This window comes from Filicampus tigris, chromosome 13 (assembly GCF_054856515.1).
Source record: "Filicampus tigris isolate MCC_2025a chromosome 13, RoL_Ftig_1.0, whole genome shotgun sequence".
Taxonomy (NCBI): domain Eukaryota; kingdom Metazoa; phylum Chordata; class Actinopteri; order Syngnathiformes; family Syngnathidae; genus Filicampus; species Filicampus tigris.
Genome location: NC_141229.1, coordinates 6,686,592 through 6,700,868, shown reverse-complemented (window position 1 = coordinate 6,700,868; position 14,277 = coordinate 6,686,592). Strand labels below are relative to the sequence as shown.

Sequence of the window (14,277 nt, the reverse complement as noted above, 5' to 3'; positions counted from 1 at the left end):
AGCTCTCTGCTCCTCTAAAAGAATGTGTCTTCACGGGCAAAAACTGAAAGCTGAAACTAGTGTAGACATTCAACGTCACTTATTGGCTTGTTATTTGAGGGGGGAAAAAAATAACTTAAGCAATATCAACAGCCAGTCAGGCTGAGTATTTTGCAACAGACACTTGAGCATTCTTCGGATCCCAAATTGTTATTTCCTTTTATGTTTTATTTTGTGAGCCATTCCCCACAAGAAATATTTGTGGCAGGCCCCATTACCTTTCCGAAGCTTAAGTCATAACCCACTGTTGGAAAAACACCACCTGCAGTCTGGAGAATAGGTTAAACCAGCATGTTTTCCCGCAGTCGCTCTCCAGGGGAGGGTGAAGGGTCTGTGATGGTCGGTTGGAGCGACGCACTGTCGACTTCGGGACGGACAGAGCGGGCCAATATGCCAAGAGCCTGGAACCTGACCTCACCAGAAACAACATTTACATTTGAGAGTGTGTGTGTTTAGAGATCCGCGCACGACTGCGTGTGTTGACTGTGTGTGTATATATACATGGACGCCAGTACATGAGCGCGCATGGACTCTCTGTGGGACGGCTGGTTGATACGGACCATGAAAAGCAACTGACGTGGTTTACCTCTCCACGGCATGGTAGACTCTCATTTTGATTTCTGTCTTCGACACTCTTACTGCAGCTGTGACGGAGCTGGGATCATGTTTTTTTTTGCTTTTTGCTTTATGACACACAGAAAACGTTTATCCTTTTATAGGTGACAGTCAAACCCTGGAATGTTTTTGAGGCCGTTACATTATTTCCTCTCTTTGCAAATTCCATCCCAGTTGATAATGTGAAAAACAAAGGGACATTGTACCACTTTAGCAGGAATAACATTATTGTATTGGTTTTCACGGCTTGAATTGCAAGTATTCATAGGCCTACGGTAGTTTGATAAACTACCTCCCGTCTAGCCTGCTGTCCGACATTTAGTTTTCCATCCATGTTGATATGGAAAGCTTCCTTCGTCCTTGGGCTTGCTGAAACCTGGTCTTTGTGCTTGCTTTGGCCATGGCCTTCTCCCTCCCAGCCTCGCTTCTGGCAAGGCCCGTGTTTATGTATCCGTATACATCCGACAGGAAACTCCTGAAACATTAATCTCTTAACTTTTTTTTTTTCTTTTTACATGATTTCCTACATTCCTGTTATTCTATATTCACTTAAGCAGTGTGTCTGAATAATTTTAAATGAACTGTGAGTGTGTAACATCGAGTATAATGTAATAAGACTTTATTAGCCCAAAGGGGAAATTCATGTTAAAGAGCTGTAAGTGGACAGAAGCAGCACACAAAGCTATTATGAGCAGTTGAGAATAAAATTAACACCGGCAGTGGAGTGACAGCTACTCTGCACAAAATAAAAGACTATATACTGTATGCAGATGCGAATATGAATATCGCATTGCGTCCGTAGACACATTAGCAGTAAAATTAGCAATAGTTTGGTTGGAAAGCCGCCCTGTCAATGGCAATGACAATACCCCTCACCAGAGGATACTAGTTTACCTCACCTAATCGCAAGAACCCATTGTGAGCAGTTTGTTTTTCTTATCCCGCCAAACTGAACCGACGCGTGACACATCACAAGCCCGTCCGTGAGTTCAGACCCGTCGCTCAACAGCTGCTCAGGAAAGAAAGCCTCACCAATTTACCAAGGAGAATGACTGTGAAAGATTTCCGGAGCTTTGCAAAGACAGCTGCTAAGCCCGCATGTCAAGTCGGACACTGCCGCATTGTACCTAGATTTGAGTTTTTAGTCCCAGCTTTTGCACAGTTTAGAATCACATTTGTAGCCCGCTGGAACAAGTTGGCATTATGTATTTCAGGGAGGCAGGCAGTTGCAATTGGCCGACGTTGAATGGATGTAAAGCTAGCTTCTTTAGCCTTGAAAGGTAAAAACCTTAGGCTCAACAATGCAGAGGATTCTTGGTTTATGGTGGAGTATTTTATGGTAAATATGGAAAGACCTCAGAATGGTTATTTTTTTGGACCTAAGAATCATAACGGCTTCCTATCATGTTTACTATCACGCCTGGGAGTCACCTCTTTCAATGTCCACCTGCTCTGCAACAAGTTAGTTTTTCAAAGACCCCTGGAAATGGAAAACATGACTTTAAAATATCCACTTCGACCCAAAACAGCATACTTCCTATGTCTTTTCCTTTTCACAATTTCTTTTTCTGAACTTAAAAAACGTCTGAATTTTCAAAACATCATCTGGGTCACCTTGGGGCATGTCCACCTTCACAGACCGACGACAAAGACGCCGATTTAAAACAAAATAAGCCAACGCTAAGTTTCCTCACAGCGTGGAGTGTCTTGAGTTGTTGGGACAGCCAACCACGCCCCGGGACTGTTCGCCCGCATCACATTAAACACAATCACTTGACCCAAGCTGGCCCTGTCGCCCGCGTACTACATGCACTTGAGCTGGCCCAGCCCCTCTCTCCGTGTTGTCACCATGTCATTACATTACATGACTATGGGCTGCCGAGCTGATCTAATGGAGAGAGCATTAAAAGCGTCCAGTCACTTACTTGATGGGTCCGGGAAGAGCCGGATAGTGAGGAGGAGTGTTTGACAAGAGGGGGGTAAAGGATAGAGGTTAGCCGTTGTGTCGATATGATGATGGCAATACAGCGTGTGATGGTGCCCTGATGCCCTTGAGCAAGCTGTCATTCAAAGCACTTTAATTAATTTCTCTACCTTGTCACCTTCCACGCCTCCTCCTCCTTCCCCGTCATAACACTGAAGCCCGCCACACGCAAGAGGCAATAACATAATGGAAAGTGTGCGTCAACAACTTTGGACTCGATAAAAAGACGATTTTTTTTTTCTCTCTTTTGCATGGAAATGTCTGTCAAGGCGGCGCATAATAGTCAAGATCCGCCAACTCGGGCATCTCACCGTTGCCAGAATAGGCTGAAGGAGGCATTTTGGAAACCCAGCATTTCGCTAAATGGAGCTTTTGTATTGTTAAGCAGTATAATTAAGACGTCACAGTGACAGCCATTGGGAGGGAGCTAATGAGGGTTCTTATGTATTCGGCAGGAATATAGAATTTTGAATATTTCATGGTGTTCTAATTGTCTTGGCTGCTGCTTAATGGCTTCTTGTCCTCAATATTGTACAGTTCTGTGTATAAGGCTCTATTGGGTAAGTAATGTATTGTCTATTACTAGTTACTGTCACTTGAAAGTCCATCTAACCATGATCTACACAGAGTATACAGTATTGAAGATAGGGACTATCCCAGCTGACACAAGACAGAAATCTGGTCACCAGAGTAACAAGGCACACAAAGACAAATAAGAATTTTGACACATTTGAACCACTTCTAGGTCACTCACCGTCATTTGAAAGTAATTAGTTAAATTGTAATGTATTACACAGCTTCTGTGTTACTTTCACCAAAAGAATGTCAGAATACTCAATTGTGGCGTTTAACTTTAACTCATAGTGATTTACAAGAAAACAATGCCAAAACAACAGATTATGAATTCCAAAAATAAATAATAGGCCAATTTTCCTTTTTGCTTTTCCATAAAATCACAAAAAACAACACGTTTGTAATGTTTTCCAGAAATTAAAATCGAATTAATACCAAGTTGCTCTAGAAACCTTCCACTGTCAGTCTACTATATAATCGTGCGTTTTTCTATTTAACATTTGTTCCGAAAAGCATAATAGTAAACAAAGCCAAGATAAAACAATCTGCGGTGCTGTTATAATGTTTGACAGGCCTGGCGTCTAACGTTGCATCATCAGGGACGGAAAAGCTAGCACGTACAAACGCTACAGTCAAACAGCGCAGCAAGGCGGGACTCAAACAGAAACCCAAGTCGCAGTATGGAACGGAACAATATAAACCGACTCGGGATTATTTAAAAATGCCGGCACGGTCGCTTTTTGTAGGTTACCACTCCGGTTAGTGTCTGTAAGGGCAATACATTTTCCTTCAGACATTTGTAAGACAGAATGAATCTTTAAATTATGTTAATTCACTTTAAATGTCATCTTATGGAGATATTGTTTTGAAAATAAAACTACATTGAAGTCATCCGGCGTCAAGGAACAGATCACATTTGATTTTGGAGATCCTACTGTACAAGGGACCTATTTTGAACCAAGAAAGGTGCGATGTTTTTCTCCTGTCCTACCATTAGGTCGAATATATGTCTTACCTGAAGGCAGCGTGACTGTGAATACAATTGAACAACTCTTTTATGTCTCTACCAAGACGAATGTATATATAATTACAAAGTATATCATGCACACTACCTTACGATTGAGTTTAATGGCCGTGTCGTTTCTTTGTGAAGCATGCCTCCTGGCCTTAATCTTCCCCCGCAGCTGACATCTTAATAACTCAGTCCTCTTCCATCCATTTTCATGGGAGACAATCCGGATGCGCGGGTAAGGAGGAGTTTAATGAATTTGACAATTAGTAACGGGAGTTAATGACTGCATGAGGCTAAGTACCCTGATGGACATGGCTAGGGGACCAAGGGCTTCCATTGCTCAGGGCCATAGATCCTCATTAATAGTTTTTTGTGCCTGATGGAGAGGACAGGGATAGTTAGGCCAAGCCTTTGTTTAGTAGTCGCCTCCGACGGTGCTGCTGCAGGGTTGTATGGTCGCACAATGCCGGGCTTGAATTAGTCCAGCTCGGGGCGTGAGTTAATGCAGGGACTCGGGTCCCAGCATCAGGTGAATCCGCCTTTAATGAAGCGGGAAACGTGGCATGGAATGGGACGTCTCTGCCAACAGTCATGTAGAGACAAGGTCAAAGCCCATCAAAAGCTTAGCCTGATAGTTTTGATTATTTATGGGTCTACCTTGCCTTTTCATCAGTTTTTAAATCTTGATTTCTTTAGCTATCATTATCAGGCCTCTCGCATTCGCTGTTTTTTTGCTCATATTCCTAAAACGTGCATGTTAGATTTATTGAAGACTCTAAATTGTCCTTGGATGTGAATGTGAGTATGACTGCTTCTTTGTCTGCATTTGTCTGTATACCGTGTGCCCTGTGATTGGCTGCCATGCGGTCCAGGTTGTACGCCGCTTCTCACCCAAAGTCAGCTGGGATAGGCTCCAGCGCAGCCAAGACACTAATGATGAAAAGCAGAGAAGACAATGGATGGATGGCCACTAGATGGGTGTCTATCATGGATGTCTCTGGGACTCATGCCCGAAGTTGAACAGGAAGTTGGTTATTTTTGCTTGAAGCCAATCCCAGGCCTCGTACATAAGCCTTATGCTTAAATGGCGTCAAAGTTTGAAGATCGTGTTGGGGCTTTGCCATGAAAAGGTAGGCGTGAGGGCCTGTTAATTCCTGCGTGTTATTTTGATTTATTTAACTATTATTGTAGAGCCCTCTTGGAATCACAGTTTTTCTGATGACTGAATCACCTTTTGGGGGCCTCGTCTCACCCATTTTTTGCACACTGATATATGCTGATGAAAACGTATTTTTAAGTCAACCAGTTAAGAAAGTGGAAGGTTAGGAAGTAATAAGTCCTTGACACCAGCTTCACTGATCAAGACAAAATTGGGCGGCCATATCTTTGATAACAAGACACAGAAAAGTTTCAAGGTCCCTTGCCCAAAATGGAACACGAAGTCGGCCATTTTGGTTTGAAGGGCTCTAACGCTCGTACTTTGACAAACCACCACCAGGGAATTTACACAAATGAGTCTCAATCCGAGCTAGGTATAGATTACAGATTGTCTATTTTGAACTGTTTTCCACATTAGTCTAACTGATTGAGACACACCTGTATGTACAATTGTTTATGAACAGAATTGCTTCTGATGGAGTACGATATCAACGTGTCTCTTGGTCATCACTGCAGTTGTGATGTAAAACTCCCCAAATAAATCTGATTGGTTTTGCTCCAAAGTATCCACGTAAAAACAGTAAAGTTATGTGATTCATGTGGCTTCTTGTCATTGGCTTGCCACTGCAATTTGGCCTACGGACTTCCAAGTTGCGTAACGTTGACCGAGGCCAAGTCCCAACCTCAAAGTCTCAAGCCCCTTCAGTTTCAAAGCCAACCAAATGTTTTTATCCCCTTTGTGGACGATTGGTGTTGATTCACTCGATACGCCCAACCTATCTTTTATATTCTTCTATTTGTCCTTATTCATCCTAATCTGTGGCTCCTCTAATTGGCCTCTTTAGGAAGTGACAGTTGCATTTAGGCAAAAGGGTTATCATTGCATTAGACGAGAGCGCCGGCCCTTAGGCTTACCTCGAATTACACGATTATGCCTGCAGCCCCCTTAGCTGCTATGCCGAGCCTGAAACGCTATCAGTCCGACTTAATTACTGTCACCGGCCTGTGGAATTGACTGTAATGTTTTTTTTTTCCCACAATAGAAGGATGTTAAAACACACTGAATCCTGAGGCCTGAAGATGTTTAAACCTAAACACAGTTAGAGCCGCGTGTTCCCCTTTTTTTTTTTACCTTTTTCCACCGCACAGTATTTTGCAACAAAACACACACACGCTCACTCACACTCACACTCACACAACAGTGCATCTTTTATCTGATTAGCATTTAGCAGGCATGCCTACTTGGAGTGTGCGCGTTTGTGTGCAGCACAGCATCAGGCCTCAGGCAGGGCATGGATTTCATTTAGGAAAGTATCAAAGGTTTACACGCTGCTCGCTTTAATCAGCATGTTTATCAGGCAGAGAAAAATTGCAGGAAGCAAGCGCGGGCGGGAGGGAGGCGGAGGAGGAGGACGACCGCGAGGGTTATCTTAAGGACCAGTAGCCAGGGAAATTGATAATGTCTACGAGGTAATTTACTGGAGACCGCTCCATCCGCTGCGCTCCCACCACCGGCCTGGCATTCTAATTACAGCGCGTGTAATGTTCTAATGAATTTGCAGGTGTGCGTCGGTGGGGGAGCACACACTGACGTAGGGAATGTGTGTATGTGCATGCACCACTGCACCTTGCTTGTGTTTGCGTGATTGTTTGTGTGGCTTCAGGTTTGAACCTGTTCCCGTTCTGAGTCACAATATATGGATTTGATGCAAAGCAATTAGAATGGGCCTGGGGGATATTGAAAAAAAAAATATACACTATGGCCCAAAAAATGGGCAGTTATAACTACAGGAAGTGAAAATGGATGAAAATTGCAAGTTAAAGGTATTGGAAGTGTTGTGGACTTTCTCAGTCAAAATCGCCCACTGACCGATGACCAGTCCAGGTCAGATGTGATTAGCTCTACTCGCTGTGGTTCGGGGTGGGTGTTTCCACTTTTCCAGTTTGTGCCATTGTTAGTGTAGTGGTTCACATAGCTGTATTTCCTTCAGCTTGCTATGTCCCATTGCCAGTCTGCCTTTCAGCCTCAATCAGCTGTAGTTGATTCTACTCATTTGGGCTGGTCAGTTTTCCACTTTTTAGAAGTATGGCAGGGCACATAAAGACAAACAACCCTTCACACTCACGTTCATTTCGAAAGACAATTCTGTGGTCATCTATCGTGCATGTTTGGATGGATGCATCTATTTGTGGGAATGTGGAAGAAATTTGGCGTACTCGGGGAAAAAAATCCCTCTTAGGACGAGATTCCAACTCTACACAGAACCCGGATTTGAACTTCCAACTTCAAACCTGTGAGGTGAATGTGATAACCGCTTGGATACCTTGCCGCCACTTCAAAATATTACTTCGGAAAACTGCGAAAACCACGTCGCACTAAAGGTGTAATGAAATCCAAACGTCACAATACGATATTGTTACGATATGAACCTCACAGTAATTATCATGAGATTGTGTGGAGGTTTGCGATGTAAAAAAAGCTCACGATATTGTTAAAAAAAATATACATGTATTTTTTTTTTTTTTTTAAAAAGAACAATATTGTGTTTTTGTACAGAACAGCAGTGACAAAGAAATATGATTGGCCACTCATTTTATTGTCACGGGTTACAATTTACTCATCAGTATCGTGGTCTGTTTAGTTCACGATGTTGTGTTCGACTGAAGCGGGTGAAAAGTAATGTTTTTTCACAGAGATGCGCTGCGTCTAATATCGTAACACGGGGCAATTTTTATATTGCAATATTGCCTTCATCGTTACATCCCAACATTGCAATGACCACTTGAGTTAGAGCTGGTCATAACAATAGAGGAGGAACAAGGGTGTCCTGTAACTATTTCTTGGACAGACTTTATTCAAGATGAGACTAAGCGCTGCAAGAAAATAAGGTACCGCGGTAAGCTGGCGACTCACCAATGTGGTTAAAGAAAATATCTGCGTTTGCGTGATTTGCAGGCAGTCGCGTATGTTCGAAAAAGAACGGAGCGGCAGATGACAATAAATGGCCATAGAGATTTTAGGGAAAAGGAGACGTGATTTTGAAAAAGAGACTGAGGGCAGCAAGAAAATGAAGCTAAGACACACTAACGTATCATACACCCGTGGACTCGTAGCTAAATAAATAAATATATCTCCAGGGAGTATGGGCTGAAACCACAGTGACTTTGATATGACTAGAATGTAAACATCCTGACAGTGAATGGAAAGACTTGCCATGTGTGCGCGCGTATGTCGCTGTGTGTTTGTGTGTGGCTCGGGTCAGATTAGGAACACCATTGTAGGTTGAGCAAACAGTGTTTAACCCCCACGGGACGCAAACGTCATTGCCTTTACTGAGCGTTTCGCACATATTGTAGAAAATGGAGGGGGGGGGGGAAAAAAGCTTTGTATTTGAAGGTTCCTTCATTCTCTCCACAGGAAAAGGAGGGTGTCGACGCAGTGTCTGCAGGGGCCATTCTCTCTGATTACCAGAGGGTCCGTGTTGAAAATGTGTGAGTCTCACAACACACACACACGCACGTATACTCACTTGGGGGTAAAACGCAACTCTTTTGGCTTAAATTAGACGTCATTCCGGAATTAGCAACGGGATCTAAAAGTTGTATTTATCCAAACACAATCAGCAGAGAGGTCCTTCAAGAATTTTTTCTGTCAGCTCCTTCATTGCACTTTCAACCATTTCTTCATTAGAATGCATTTCTGCGTCAACATATGTGGGCCTGTTGAGAATATGCATTTAAAGGTTACATTGTGTCAGAAAGGTTCCTGGACTGATGTCACAAAAGACAGATTTCAAATCCAGACTAAAAGTTTTTTTTCCTTCAAAGTAGCCCCCCTGGAGTACAACACACTATCCGAGCCTTCTTTGCCAACCAAGCATTCATGCCACCCTGGAAGGATTTTTTTTTCGGGGGTACTACGCAGCTTTGTTATCCACCTCTTCAAAGCAGGTCTCCTTGATGACCCCGTTGAGCTTGGCAAGAGGAAAAAAAACTTTCTGAGATAGGTCAGGTGAGTAGGGAGGTTGCTTTGTGAGCAGCCACGAGTTGTCCAGCCACAACTCTCACCTCTTCTCGCGCACTGAACGAAGAGGCATCTATTGGTGGATATGCTGCTTGATTGTCTGGCCCACACTGAAGGGGAAAATTCGTTGACTGTAGTTTCAGTTTTAAATATCTTTCGTGACACCAATTCTGTAACTTTTTTGCACACCTTGTATACCCTTTATATATACCCATTATTTTCCTGAGCAAGGGCTAGGCATTCTGACTTCATTTCCTGGATTAACCATAAAATTAACATTCGATATTTGTGTTCATTATTTTTTTGAATGATTTTAGATGTTACAGAATATTCCAAGATTTTTCACAGACAGTATATTCATATTAATTTTATGACACATGCTTCTTAACTAGGGACAGCCATTTGACTTAGTTTCCATAATTGCCTATGGGTAAATTAATTATTTAATATATAGTTATGATTTTTTTGTTGTCAGAAAAAAACTGAATAACGACAAGAAGAAAATGCGTTTTTTCACAATAAACGTATTTACATAAACATATTTTTTTAAGGAAATTAATGTTTTGTACCATTATTATTTCTTCATTAATGTTAAATGTCATAATACAGTAATGATTTTTTGGGGGGGGGTCAATAATTTTTTGGAATAAAAATACTTTTAAAAAAATCCCACAATATGAATGTGTTTTGTAAATAAATATATTTATGGATTAAAATGATAACAAATGGCCAACCTGTGTGTGTGGCTAACAAAATGATCAGTTAATCGTTTTTTTGGGGCATCGTCTGAGGAAGAATCGTTTTTTAAATTGTTTTAGAAAATCATAAAACATAACACAAATTTCGGCAGTAAAGTGATTGTTAGACTTCTTTTACATATTTCAAAATATTAAAGAAATATGAATGCAACAATATATTTTGACCACAGCAATATGTTTTTCCACAACACTCAAAATCTATGTTTGTGGCATATTTTTCAGGAAAATGTTGGTTAAACTCTCAGTTCTGCAGCTTAAGCAGCGTTCAAACTTCAGTTACCACTGTAATCAAACCACTCCCCCCTTCTCACTTTGACTCCCCCCCCCCCCCCCCCCCCCCACAGGTGTTTGCGTCTTGGTTTGCAGCCTCTGGCCTACCTGTGGCGGCGAGACCAGGAGTTGCTGCTCTCCGAGATGATATCATCTGACGTCCACGCCATACTCATCAAAGTCGCCGCCTTCGGTGAGATGGCCTCTCCTTTCTCTTTTTATTTCCTCCCTCAGCCCCTGCGCACCACAACCTCAATCCCTCCCCTCATGGTCAGCCATTTAACTCCCTCCAGAGGCTTTGTTAAGCAGTCACAGGAATCGAAGAATTTCGATAAGTGACTGATAGGACGAGGGGAGAGGAAAGCGAGAAAAGCAGAATAACGGCCTAATCGCCAATCTGTGACTTAGCGCTGGTTGTCGAGACGTGTGCCAGAGGCAAAGGTATTGAAGCAGAGAACAATATGAGGAGATAAGGAGCGCAGAGGGAGGAGGGCGTGTGCGCTATTGTGTGCGGCTGGCTGGCAGCTGAGAAGTAATCGCAGGTGATCGCCCACCTCCTCCCATTCACATTTAGCCCGTCAATAAACGGCACGCGTCTATCGTCGCGCTTGCAGCAACACCCACTTTCCACACTTGATAAAAATGGGCGAGCGCTCATTTTCGTCTCTCAACTGCTTCCACGCTGAGGTAAATGCACAGTAATCTGCGCCCTACCTGCCTGTTTTGGAGCCTGAGGGCGAGAAGATGAGTGACTAACAGGGGGATGTTAAGGGAAGCGGGAAAAAAAAAAAAAAAAGTTAAACTTTTCTTTGGTGTTCAAATGTTCACTTTTATGAAAGTGATGGCGCTGGTAGAGACTCCCTCTAAGTTTCTTGGTGAGAAGTGATAATTACTCAACACTTCTGATCAGGAATCTTCATTTGCTTATAGGGCTGAACGATTGAGAAAAATCCAATTGAGATTTTTTTAGGTCTGAATGATTGAAAAAAAAAACAATTGCGATTTTTATGTCCAATATTTTAATTCAATATTTACAGTAATTCTTTTAAAAAAAAATATTTTTAACAAACACAAGCAATAATTGATGCTGTGTTACAATAAAAAATATCAGATTTCTGATCCAGAGATGTTTTGATCTGATAGGTTAGGTTTATGCTAAAATAAAGCCACATGAACCATACATTAATATGAAAGACGGTTTATTTCTCCACTTCAATTAGAGTCGTTAACTTAACCAAACACTTGCGGTCTTGTGTTTACTATGACAACTTCAGAAAGTGTTTCCAAACAAGTGTGGTGCACCCATAAATCAGTAAATCACAAGTCAGATGACAACAAGAATGCAAACAAACCTGTGGCTTTATAACTTCCACGTTCCATGTTTCATGAAACAATGATATTGTCACCTTCCTAAAATAATAGCCTATGTCATTTTTTTTTTCCAGAAAACATGAAAAACTGAACCAAATTCTGATTATACTGTCTTTATTAATAATGTAATTTCTGTGGTAGAAACAAATGATCAGTTTAACTAAGAATGTAGCCGATTTTATCAGAGGTGGCCAGCAGGAGATGTTTATGGCAAAAAAAAAAAAAAAAAGTCAAAATAACTTATCTAGACACTATATCAATAAACAAAATATACATATGTGTATGTAATACAAAAATAAAACCCACCAACTGGCCAAAATTAAGCATTTTTTTTTTTCAAAATTGCAGCCTTTGTGATTTGAAAATCCTGCTACATGAATTGTTCAACGCTGAGGATAAGCACTGTGGATGGATGATGATTGATGGATGGATAGTTGTTAAGCCTCACTAGGGGTTGTACGGACTAGTCGACTAGATACAGTGTTATCTTTGCCACACAATGATGTTTAGAACATAACGTCAACTAGTCGCTCACCACGTGTTTTGGTCCAGTTTGAGGGTGTGGCATAGCCACTTGCAGCTATAGATGAATGCACATAATGAAATAATTGTCATCTTAATTCATTTAAATTGTCATCCATTTCTGATTGTGTAGCTTTGTCAAGCCAGAAATACATTCTTGAATTCGCCATACGGGGTTTTTTTGTAAGTCTGGAGAATGCACGATGAGAAAAATGTTCATGATGTTTAGGGGTACATTTCACATTTTTAAAAAATGCTTTCCGCACCTTATGTAAGTCAGTCACCGTGTAACTCTGCTCCCTCAACCATAAACAAAACTTCATCCGAAAGCAAATCCTCCACATTTTTGCACAGATTATAATTAGAAAGAAGCATCACCTCGGGTGTCTTGAGCGTGCGGCTAGGCCTCCCACTATTTTGCCCTTTGAGTGTGGGTGTGTGTGTGTGTTTTGGCTACAGGTAAAAAAAAAAAGTGAAGAGATCTTATCGGCTTTCCCCTGACTCCTTACTTGTCCCGCGGCACAAGTAATTAAAAATGAGACTATTGAATGGGGGGCCTTTAGGCCGTCCTTTTCTAATTGCAGCTTTGGTGGGAGCAGGTCTGGGCAGTGAGTTTTTAAGGGAGATTGTGTGACAGCACAACTGCGTACCTGGTGGCCTCTGTGTGTGTGTGTGTGTGTGTGTGTGTGTGTGTGTGCGTGCGTGTGTGTTTTGCCTGTGTGTGTGTGATTGTTGAAGACAGAAAAGGACAGCAGTTTGAAGGGATTTACCTTATGAAATAAAAAAAAAAAGTGGAGGTCAAAGTTTAAGTCTCCCTATGGAATGACAGCTAAAACAGCTTATGATATTCTGTCAAAATAATAAGGCGAAACGTGTCCCTACGCTTTCCTGCCAAGTCAATAAAGATTAATATTCCTTCGTTTGCTGCTCGGGAAGATAGGTGCAAATTAAAAGTGAATGGATAAAGAAAAGTATCTTTTTTTCTTAAGGGGAGGATATAGCTTGATGACAAATCCCCGTTGTGAAAAGACAGCTGTCCAAATGCGGGATAATCCCCTAAGTGAATTCTCCGCAAGTTTGAAATCTGTGCTGATGGCAGCTTAATACCATGTAACAGCAGAAAAGTACCGGTAGAAGAAAATATCGTCTTTGCTTTTTACATATGTGGACAAAATTGTCGGGATCCAACCGTTTAAAAAAAATGAAAAAGCTCCATCGGTCACTGAATGAACTTGAATCTGACAATAAAAGACCTGAAATACAAGCTAAATTGGACAAAATTGATGCACTGTGCTTATAGAAAGCCACTTTGTAGCCCTTTTTTGTCAACTCTTCTTTTTATTGAAAACATTCTTGAAGCACTGTACATATGAAGAGCTCTTTTTCAAAACACTAAAAAAACATTTGAATTTACAATGAATTCACCCAGACCTGCACATTTTACAAAACAATTCATGCTCCGTCTGAACATGTTCAACAAAATAGTCTGTAAGCAAAAAATGGTAGCGCGTTTTTAAATTTGGCTCATATCTCATTTTGGAAAGGAGCCCTTCATTGGAAGCATCACTGTCTGTTGTAAACAGATGCAAGGAAAATCCACTTCTTTTGCGCCTCAAAATGACATAAAAACTAAATAGGCGCTTAGTATGTATCTCTAGAACGCACAAAGGTAGCTCTGAAAGTCATGATCAAATATTCATGTAATTAGTTCATCGATTAAGTGACAAGCTGATGGTCAGGTAGTAGTTTGTTTGCGGTTCACCTGTTCTTTCGAAGCAAAATTATGTTAAAAACGTGTTCTGGAATTCAGTTATCGTTGCTCATTTACTGATGTAGTGTCATATCGCACTGTGATGAGCCGATGCCAACGTGTAATCAGCGTATCAATACGTGAGGTGGATTTAATCTAGCTCCTTGTCAGGAAGTTTCTCCCTTCTTTATTTGGACTGAC

General features: G+C 41.5%; 1 protein-coding gene across 1 annotated transcript in view; it reads left to right on the top strand.

Annotated features, from left to right (window-relative positions):
- dph6 (diphthamine biosynthesis 6) overlaps positions 1-14,277 on the top strand; it is a 66,874-nt gene that overhangs the window by 11,728 nt on the left and 40,869 nt on the right. The window contains exons 4-5 of the mRNA XM_086050542.1: positions 8,800-8,873; positions 10,508-10,626. Coding sequence (XP_085906668.1) covers positions 8,800-8,873; positions 10,508-10,626 — 193 coding nt within the window. The remainder of the gene's footprint in view (positions 1-8,799; positions 8,874-10,507; positions 10,627-14,277) is intronic.